Source organism: Cololabis saira, chromosome 4 (genome assembly GCF_033807715.1).
Source record: "Cololabis saira isolate AMF1-May2022 chromosome 4, fColSai1.1, whole genome shotgun sequence".
In the NCBI taxonomy this organism is placed as follows: domain Eukaryota; kingdom Metazoa; phylum Chordata; class Actinopteri; order Beloniformes; family Belonidae; genus Cololabis; species Cololabis saira.
This window is the reverse complement of record NC_084590.1, coordinates 49,189,272-49,199,277: the sequence shown is the minus strand read 5'-3', so window position 1 is coordinate 49,199,277 and position 10,006 is coordinate 49,189,272. Positions and strand designations below refer to the sequence as shown.

General features: G+C 39.2%; 1 protein-coding gene across 1 annotated transcript; it reads right to left on the bottom strand.

The window, feature by feature from the left end:
• Positions 1-859: 859 nt before the first annotated feature.
• spcs2 (signal peptidase complex subunit 2) lies at positions 860-6,820 on the bottom strand. Its single transcript, XM_061720016.1, has 5 exons — positions 6,724-6,820; positions 5,553-5,636; positions 4,526-4,685; positions 3,559-3,694; positions 860-1,747 (listed from the first exon to the last, which is right to left on the bottom strand). Exons 1-5 carry the CDS (start codon positions 6,763-6,765, stop codon positions 1,561-1,563), a joined length of 609 nt encoding a protein of 202 aa, XP_061576000.1. The 5' UTR covers positions 6,766-6,820; the 3' UTR covers positions 860-1,560.
• Between the last annotated feature and the right edge of the window lie 3,186 nt (positions 6,821-10,006).

The following is a 10,006-nucleotide window of genomic DNA, read 5'->3' as shown; positions in this document are numbered from 1 at the left end:
ATAATAATATTTTAAAAAATAGCACATTACAATGAAGTGCAAGTTGGAGAAGGAGCTGAAGGAAGCAAAGCTTATCAAGTTCAGACCCCATTATATTGTTATATGGTATATATATATATATATATATATATATATATATACACACACACACATATATATATAAAAATAAATCAAATGCAATTCCATAAGAATATTCATAATCCATAAATCAATGCAATCTAAAAAATAAAACCCACATTACAAACATGCAAACTAAATAAAATCCTGTCTAAAAAAAATAATAAAATTAGCTGTCCAGTTCTTTGTAGCTGCCAAGAGTGTTTGTTTGTCCTTATTTTTAAATAGTTTTGAGTTAATGCACATTTCCATGTCCTCATCTAGATTGTTCCAGTTTTACAAACAGATACTTTTCAGAGTTTAATGGTCAGCTGTTTAAAATTAAGGTTCATAATACAATTGGTTGTTTTAGTTTCTGGCTCAGGATTTTAGTTTTTATTTACCAGCAGCAGCTTGTTTTAATGTTTTATCCACAAGTGGCTTATTTTTCTCGTTTTTAACTTTATTGGTTCATTTGTTGGTTTAGTTCCTCGTTTCTGATTCAAGATTTTAGTTTTTAAATCAGGCCTAAAAACATTACTGTTTACTGAAGCTACTCTTAAATTAAATACTGACTGCTGGATCTACTGCCCTTTAACATCTTGTGCTTTTTATTATTTTACCTCTTTTCTTATCACTGTATACTCTTAAATTAAATACTTCATTTTATTTGTTATTTACTGTTTAAGTGTGTCTTGCTGCTTTTAATGTTGGGCAGCAGCTCCCCCTGCTGGCCGGACCAGGAACTGCACACACACTCAGGTTTTTGTAACAGCTTGTGTTTTTAATAGTTTCCACCAACAGAACTTACACAGGAAATAAAAAAAACTTTCAAAATAAAAGATCAATATTCAGTCCAGATTCTTGCTGTGGGGCGTCAGGCGAATCAAAACCGGATCAAACGTCTCCAGGTGAAAAACTTCTGACTCCAGAAACAAAAACAGATAAAATAAGTAAAAAAAAGAAAAACATTTCCCTTCAGTTTGGATTAGGCTCCGCCCACTGATGACATCATACCGGTCTTTGAAGGGGAAACAAATCAGAACAGATTCCTGTTCACTGGTTTCAGTTGGTCTCATTACATCAGCAGAGGCTCCGCCCCCTTTAGGGGGCGGGGAAACTCCGCCTCCGTCAGGGGGCGGGGAAACTCCGCCTCCGTCAGGGGGCGGGGAAACTCCGCCTCCGTCAGGGGGCGGGGAAACTCCGCCTCCGTCAGGGGGCGGGGAAACTCCGCCTCCGTTAGGGGGCGGGGAAACTCCGCCTCCGCTAGGGGGCGGGGAAACTCCGCCTCCGTCAGGGGGCGGGGAAACTCCGCCTCCGTCAGGGGGCGGAGTTTCCCCGCCCCCTGACGGAGGTGGAGAAACTCCTGCTGATGTCGGAGGTCAAACTGAAACCAGGGAACCGCCTGTCGTGGGCGTTGCCCAGGTTAGGCCCCGCCCCCAGGTCAGGCCCCGCCTCCTCCCTCTACTTGGTCTTCTTGTCGGCGGCCAGCGAGTCGTGCAGGCGGGACACGCTCTTCTCGAAGGCGTCCATCACCAGAGTCCCGGCCTCGTCGAAGAACGAGGCCACGGAGCTGCTGAACTCGGACTCCCGGCAGCTCCGGGTCCGGCCGTCGGTGAAGGAGACACGCAGGGAGTACTGGTCGTCAAACCTGGGGGACAGGGGTCAGAGGTCACGGGGGGGTCAGAGGTCGCCATCAATAATTACAGAATATACCTTTATTATTTTAAATATCGGTGAAAAACACACTTTTTTAAATATTTACAAATACGGAGCATTGTTCAATCACTTATCAAAGCAAATAAAATTTGACTTGGATTATCTGAAATAGAGGACATATTTATAACTTCAGACACAATTAAAGGAAAGATCCGTGAGTTTTATAATATTTTATCACGAGGAGGTTTGTCATCTTTCCAAACTTTAGTGAAGATATGGGAGAAGGAGTTGGGGATGGTCTTTGAAGAAAATACTTGGTTAAATATATGTGAAAAAATACATTTTCCTTTTACTAGTAATAAAATTAAAGAGGCTAATTTTAAATTTATTCCCAAACTGTATTTAACTCCAATTAAAATGCACAAAATTTCAAAGGATTTCTCTTCAAAATGTCCAAGATGTAAAAGAATCGATGGAACATTTGTACATATGTTTTGGGAATGTGATCTTTTAATAAGTTTCTGGAAATCAATTCATTCCTTCACACAATCAGTATTAGAAATTAATTTTGAGTAAAGCTCCAATTTGTATTTATTAAATGACACACTGGATCTTCAGTTAGACCGGAAAAAAAGCAGGATATTAATTATGATCACATACGCTAAGAAATGCATACTTTTACTTTGGAAAGATGATTCCCCTCCAACTTTCAAGTTTTTTTTGGATCAAATTTCAGTTTTTTTACCATTGGAAAAATTTACTTTAGAAAAATACAACCGTGCTCATATTTTTCAAGAATTTTGGTTTCCATTATTTTCAAAACTAAGGGGACCAATGAGTATCTTTATTTTCGAACTTGTGCCTTATATGTTTGTATGTTTGTATGTATGTATGTATGCATATATTTATAGTTTGATATCGCTGTTGCTGCCATTATATATTTTTTTTATTTATTTATTTTAATATTTATTTAATTTTGTTCTCCCTTAATGTATGTTTTTTTTTTCCCTAGGGTAATTATGGGGAGGGTAGGAATGTGGGTATAATAGAAATCATGCATGTGAAAATGTGAAATTTATTGTGAAATAAAAAGATATATATAAAAAAAAAAAATATCGGTGAAAATACTTTTTTTTATCTTTTCTTTAAACTAAACTAAAACTGGACTAAGGCCCTATCCCAATACTCCCCCTACTTTTCTTCACTACCCCTAAAAAAGAAGGGACAGATTTTAGGGCACGTGAAATCTTTCCAGGGGCCTGTCCCAATACTCCCCCTATATATATATTTCTTGCTAAAAATATAATCAAAACGCATTTTTATGCAGAAACTAACTCAAAATATTGATTTTATTCACTAAAAAATAAGAAATGTCTGCCATGTTTTTTTTTTTTTATTCAGTTCGCAAATGACGACAAAAAGCATTCTGGGTAATTTTTTGATCCCTAGATCAGCTAGTGAGGATCTGAAAACACTCGCTACGTAGGGACAGATTCAGCCACTACACTAGTTTTCTTCACTCAACCTAGGTGGAAAGAGGAATTGGGACACCACTATCCTCGCGTAAAATTTAAGGATAGGGATGAAAACGAGGGGTAGTGGGAGTATTGGGACAGGCCCTAAAACTATCACATATAGAAATTACTAAAATTTGACTAAAACTAATAAGCATTTTTGTCCAGAAGACTAAAGCCTGATTTAAGGTTCCGCGTTAAACCAACGCAGAGCCTACGCCGTTGCCCCCCCCCCCTCCCAGAATGCAGTGCGGCGTGCCCTCCCCTCTCCCAGAATGCAATGCGGTACCTCTTTAGGGACGAGGCCAGTCTCCAGACGTGGTCCGGGTCCAGACCTGCCGGGTCCCGGTCCAGAGCCACCAGGAAGATGTTCTTCTCCTGGTACGACGTGTAGAGAGTCAGGACCCCCATCATGATGAAGTAGGTGGGGGGGGTCAAGGAAAAACTGAACCACGACCAGAACCAGGACCACAACCCTAGACCTGAACCAGAACTACCCCAGACCCGACCCTAGACCAGGTAGACCTAGACCCCAGTAGAGTCAGGACCCCCATCATGATGAAGTAGGTGGGGGGGGTCAAGGAAAAACTCAACCAGAATCAAAACCACAACCAGATACACTAGCCCCTAGTAGACCTGGACCCCAGACCAGATAGACCTGAACCCAGTAGAGTCAGGAGCCCCATCATGATGAAGTAGGTGGTGGGGGGTCAGAAAGACCACCAACAATGGGGAACACGGAAAAAACCACAACCCAGAACCCAGAACCCAGAACCCCAGTAAACCTGGACCTCAGTAAACCAGTAGACCTGAACCTAGAGATGCACCGATCGATCGGCAACCAATCGGTATCGCCCGATAACAGCCCTATCGGTAAAAATAATAGTTCAAAGCAGCCGATCAGATGACGTTTACGACAACGTCCCCAAACCCCAGACCTGGGTGTCCTGAGGGGGCGTGGCCGTCCGTGAAAGGGGCGTGGCCATCTCTACCAAACATCAACACTGAAAATGGCGTCACCGCCATGGGAGTTTTACAACGACCCAATAGGACGACACATTTGCAGTTTGCGAGCTTTGTGCAAAGGAGATTCCCCGAGGAGAATGTTAGAAAAGAATTACAACAAAACAAAGCTGATCAGACATTTGAAAGTTTCTCACACGACCAGGACCAGGTCCAGGACCAGGTCCAGGTCCAGGACCAGGACCAGGACCAGGTCCAGGACCAGGTCTACCCCCCCCCTAGTAAAGGATATGAGATCACACAGCAGGCCAGGACCGGTCTGGACTCGGGGAAGGGGTGCAGGAAGTCCCAGACCAGAGCCAGCATGGCGAACAGACAGGACACGGTGCAGATGACGAGTCTCCCGTCCACCAGACCAAAGTTCTCCACGTACTGGAACTTCTCCAGCAGAACCTGCAGGAGGGGGAGGGGGGGGGTGACTGGGGAGCGGGGCTTGGGGGGTCACGTGACCCGGGAACCCACGGGAACCGAGGGCTCGGGGGTCACGTGACCCGGGTCGGACTAACAGGGTTCCTACACAGTTTTCAAGGTCAAATTCAAGCACTTTAAAGGGTCATTAAAAACTCAAAATCTTACCAGGAGTTTTTGTCTTATTTCCAGTTAAAATGTTTCGTTTTTAGTCAAAAAATCTCATTACACTTAAAACAAGAGTCATCACCAGAAAAATAACTTGTTATTTCACAATTTTCACCTGTTTCAGGTTAATTTTCACTTGAAATAAGTAGAAAAATCTGTCAGTGGAACAAGATTTATCTTCTCTTGTTCCACTGGCAGATTTTTCTACTTATTTCAAGTGAAAATCTACTTGAAACAGGTGAAAATTGTTGTTTTTTCCAGTGATGAGTCTTGTTTTAAGTTTAATGAGATTTTTTTTGACTAAAAATGAGACATTTTAACTAGAAATAAGACAAATATTCTTGTTAAGATTTTGAGTTTTTGCAGTGTAAGATTAATCCAGGGTTTATACACATTTTTCAAGTTCAAATTCAAGCACTTTCAAGGGTCATTTTCTAAATCTTCAAGCATCTTAATCGCTGTGGTAAAATATCTACAGGAATATATATACTCAGAATTATTTTTACAGCGTTTTATCACAATTATGTACATTGTATCGTGCCTAATATCTAGTTATGTTTCATCTTACTGGTTTTATTTCTCCGTGTAATAACTAAACTATACAGTCTGTTATAATTTCCAGCACTTTTCAGGCCTTGAAAACACAACATTCAATTCCAGCGTTTTCCAGGACGATGGACGAACCTTCTTGGCGGCGTCGTCCAGAGCGTTCTTCACCGCCGCTCCGTCCCACTTATCGATCTTCACCGGCTTCTCGTCGATCCGCCACTGAAACACAGAGCAGCGTTTACGTGGGAGGTTTCATTCAGAATTAAGATTAAATCAGATTTAAAATGAGCAAAAATTACCGTGTAAACATCTAATTCTGAATGAAAATGGCCATTCTGAATTAAACTTAATTCCTAAGTAAGTGGCTGGTTTATTCTGATTTTAAATCCAAATATAATAATTCCGCGATCATGTACTATGATACCAACGCTGCATTGTAGTATCAGACGGAACGTATATTAAAATATATATATATATTAAAAGGTCAAATAAAATATATTATAAATATAAATAGGTTAAAAAAAAATATATGTATTAATAAAATATATGATATATATTAAATATTAAAAATGCGCATATATATATATATATATATATATATATATATATATATATATATATATATCAGGTTTTTACCAACAAGGTATTAACCATTAATATGCAGACAAGTTAGAACGTAAGCGAGCCTAATAATAAAATATATATGATATATTAAAAATGCATAAATATCCAAAGAAATATATTAAAAAATGTATTAATAAACTATATATATATATATATATATATATATATATATATATATATATATATATATATATATAAATGCTGCATCAACGTAGCTCAAGTTTGTTAAATTAAATAAATCAGGTCACGTGACCCTGTGACTCCAAACTAACGCCGAATTGTAGAATTAAAATGGAAAAATATTAAAATATTACAATTATTTAATTGTGTTTGAGGGGGTTTGTATTTTATATTAAACATTTTAAATATATTTGTAAACGGGGTTTGGTTGGGTCTTCAACCCGGAAACAGAGACTACATCCGTGAAACTGAATAAAACAGCACATTTATTCATCTAGTCTAGTTTAAACGGGCTTGTCTGGATCTTAATAAATAAATAATTAATAATAATAATAAAAGGCGAGTGTAGCAGCTGCAGGCCGGAATAAAACCGGTGGGATTTAAACGCAGCAGCAGCAGAAACTGAAGGTTTATATTTAAATCCGCTCTGTTAAAGACTTTTATTTCTATTACAGGTTAATTTAAAGCCGGTCCGGACCGGTTTAACGGGTTTAATTCTTACTTTGTCCAGCAGTCCGTTCTTCCCGCTCCGCGTGGCCGCCATGTTTGTTTCCGCTACAGCTACGGAGACCTGGAGGACGCTGATTGGTTAGTACCGCGGTGCGTCTGACGTCATCACGCACAATTGGCCTGGAGGACGCTGATTGGTTAACACCGCGGTACGTCTGACGTCATCACGCACGCCGGGCTGCGGATGACGCTGCTCTCAGTTTAAAGAAATTCAGTTTAAAATAATAAACAATATTTATCTGCTGCTGAAACCCTAAGGAGAAGGTTCAATTTGGAAGTAGATCTTTGTGTATTTTGTAAAACAGAACACGAAACAAATGAACACTTATTCTTTTCTTGTTCGGTCAAAATGCTTTTCTGGCAATATGTTTATCGCTGGTTAAATATTGGGATCAACTCTTTGTTTAGCAAGTTTCAGGTCATGATTTATACGACGGTCTGTCAAAGAAGGTTCCAAGATGGTGAACATAATTCTCATTATGGGAAAATATCAAATACATAAAAAATAAATGGAAAAACAGCAAACCCATCGTCTGTTTTAAAAATGAAATAAAAAATGATAGGCTATAACATCCATAAAGGTTCTATCAGAAGAAAATCAGTCTATAAGTGATTTATATGAAACCATGTCAAAGTCTCTTGCTCTTTAAGTTACAATCTTGTGTTATTTATACGCGGAAGCACTTTTGTTGAAATGTCAACCCCTATGATTATTTTATTTTTATTTTATTTAATCTTGTTTTTTTATCCTGTTCTTTATCCTGTTTATCCTGTTTTCTTGTCCTATATATATATATATATATATATATATATATATATATATATATATATATATATATATATATATATATATATATATATATATATATATATATATATATATATATATATATATATATATATATATATATATATATATATAGAATAGGATAGAATAGAATAGAATAGAATAGACTTTATTGTCTTTGTGCTTAGGTTACAATGAGATACAATGAGACCAAAGTGCAAGGGAAGCAATCAAAATAAGAGGAATAAATAAGTATAAAAAGCACAGTATAAAAACATAAAAGCAATACAAACAATGTATGGATAAAGTGCAACAAACTGTGACCCAAACATCACTCGGACATCATTGAAAAAAAAAAATACACCTGTTCTGTTTTGTTATGCTATGCTATGTTGTGTATTATTTAACAATTATTACAATTATTTAACAATATATGTGTGTTTATATACAATTTTAACTAAAAACCAAGGACCAAAAGGTGTAGACTGAAGCCTGAGCTAATGACGCCTTCCCTTTTCACCAAAAATGTTAGCTTTTATAAACTAGTGCAATGTCATTAATTAACATCTTTCCATACAGTATTTATATAAGCAATAATACAATAATACATACACATACCTACACATATACATACATACACACCTACATTTGATTTGATTTGAAGATTTTATTTTGAACATGCATGATAAAAAAAAGGAAAAAAACAGAATACAAATACATACATACAATACATATTTCTAGTTAAAATGTCTCATTTTAGTAAAATAAATCTCATTACACTTAAAACAAGACTCATCACTGGAAAAAACAACAATTTTCACCTGTTTCAAGTAGATTTTCACTTAAAATTAGCAGACAAATCTGCCAGTGGAACACGATTTTTTTGCTTGGAATAAGAAGATAAATCTTGTCCCACTGGCAGATTTTTCTACTTATTTCAAGTGAAAATTTACTTGAAACAGGTAAAAATTGTCAAATAAGTTATTTTTCTGGTGTTATTTTTCTGGTGATGACTCTAAATGTTGAAATAGCAGTAAAACCACATTCATTGATGAAATGACATAAGGGATGGAAAGGAGGGATGGCAGTTTTACAGGGGGGATGATTTGGACCGTTTTTATTTCAGGGGGGATGCCATCCCCCCTCATCACCCCTCATCTCCAGTACTGCACACATATTAATGGTTGATACCATGCCGGTAAAAACCTAAGGCATATATATGTGCATTATTACTATATTTAATATATAAACATATATATATGCATACACATACACGGCGTAGGTTACCCGGCGACGCACACGTACGTTGTGCGACGCCGCGTACCCTACGTCGTAGGCTCTACGTTGGTGTAACGCGGAACCATAAATCAGGCTTTACGAGTGAACATCTTGCGAGGGGCAGTCGCGTTGTGGCGACGCCACTGTAGCCAAATCGCAAGGAGAGAACAGAGTACTATGAGCTCATGAGAAGTCCTGGTCCCGGTACGCCAGAGGCTAATATTGAGAAGTGCGGGCAAAGATCCTCTATACAGAAATAGCGCATTACCGTTACTGCCAATGGTATGAAATGGTATACACTTCTGGTCTCCTAAGTGGGCGTGGCCGCCCCTCTGACCTCACTTCCTGTCTCCTAAGTGGGCGTGGCCGCCCCTCTGACCTCACTTCCTGTCTCCTAAGTGGGCGTGGCCACTACTAAAGGTGAAGTCTTTACAGCCACTTTTCTCTCACTTCGGCATCGTCCACTTTGTAATAGAGTACAATCAGAGATGTTTGTAACCTCCTTTATACTAATATAGACAACTGCAAATAATTAACGTAATAAAATCAATAGCCCATGGTATTTTGTGTGAAGTTTGGACGAACTGGGGGTGATGTTTGTGATGCAGGGAAGGATGAGATCATACAGGCTGACTGTCTTTCTTTCTCAGCTTCAAAAACTTTTATTTCTGTTTTGTATTCATTTAATTGAAGAAAATTCCGCCACATCCACTCTTTAATTCAACCTTTAATTCTACCAGACATCCACACAGACAGGTGGAAGCAGCAGTGGGATGATCAGAGGGGGGAACTGCAGGTCAGCAGTGGGATGATCAGAGGAGGAACTGCAGGTCAGCAGTGGGATGATCAGAGGGAGGACTGCAGGTCAGCAGTGGGATGATCAGAGGGAGGACTGCAGGTCAGCAGTGGGAGGATCAGAGGGAGGACTGCAGGTCAGCAGTGGGATGATCAGAGGGAGGACTGCAGGTCAGCAGTGGGAGGATCAGAGGGGGGACTGCAGGTGGAAGCAGCAGTGGGATGATCAGAGGGGGGACTGCAGGTCAGCAGTGGGATGATCAGAGGGGGGACTGCAGGTCAGCAGTGGGATGATCAGGGGGGGGGGACTGCAGGTCAGCAGTGGGATGATCAGAGGGGGGACTGCAGGTTGAAGCAGCAGTGGGATGATCAGAGGGGGACTGCAGGTCAGAAGTGGGATGATCAGGGGGGGAAC

What these genes read in the sequence shown, in the direction of transcription:
- spcs2 (XM_061720016.1), bottom strand. Translation starts at nt 6,765, where the DNA reads ATGGCGGCCACGCGGAGCGGGAAGAACGGACTGCTGGACAAA. An exon ending in AGAACGGACTGCTGGACAAA is followed by an intron (nt 5,637 to 6,723) that starts GTAAGAATTAAA and finishes TCTGTGTTTCAG; the next exon opens with TGGCGGATCGACGAGAAGCC. An exon ending in CTGGCCTCGTCCCTAAAGAG is followed by an intron (nt 1,748 to 3,558) that starts GTACCGCATTGC and finishes CCTGTCCCCCAG; the next exon opens with GTTTGACGACCAGTACTCCC.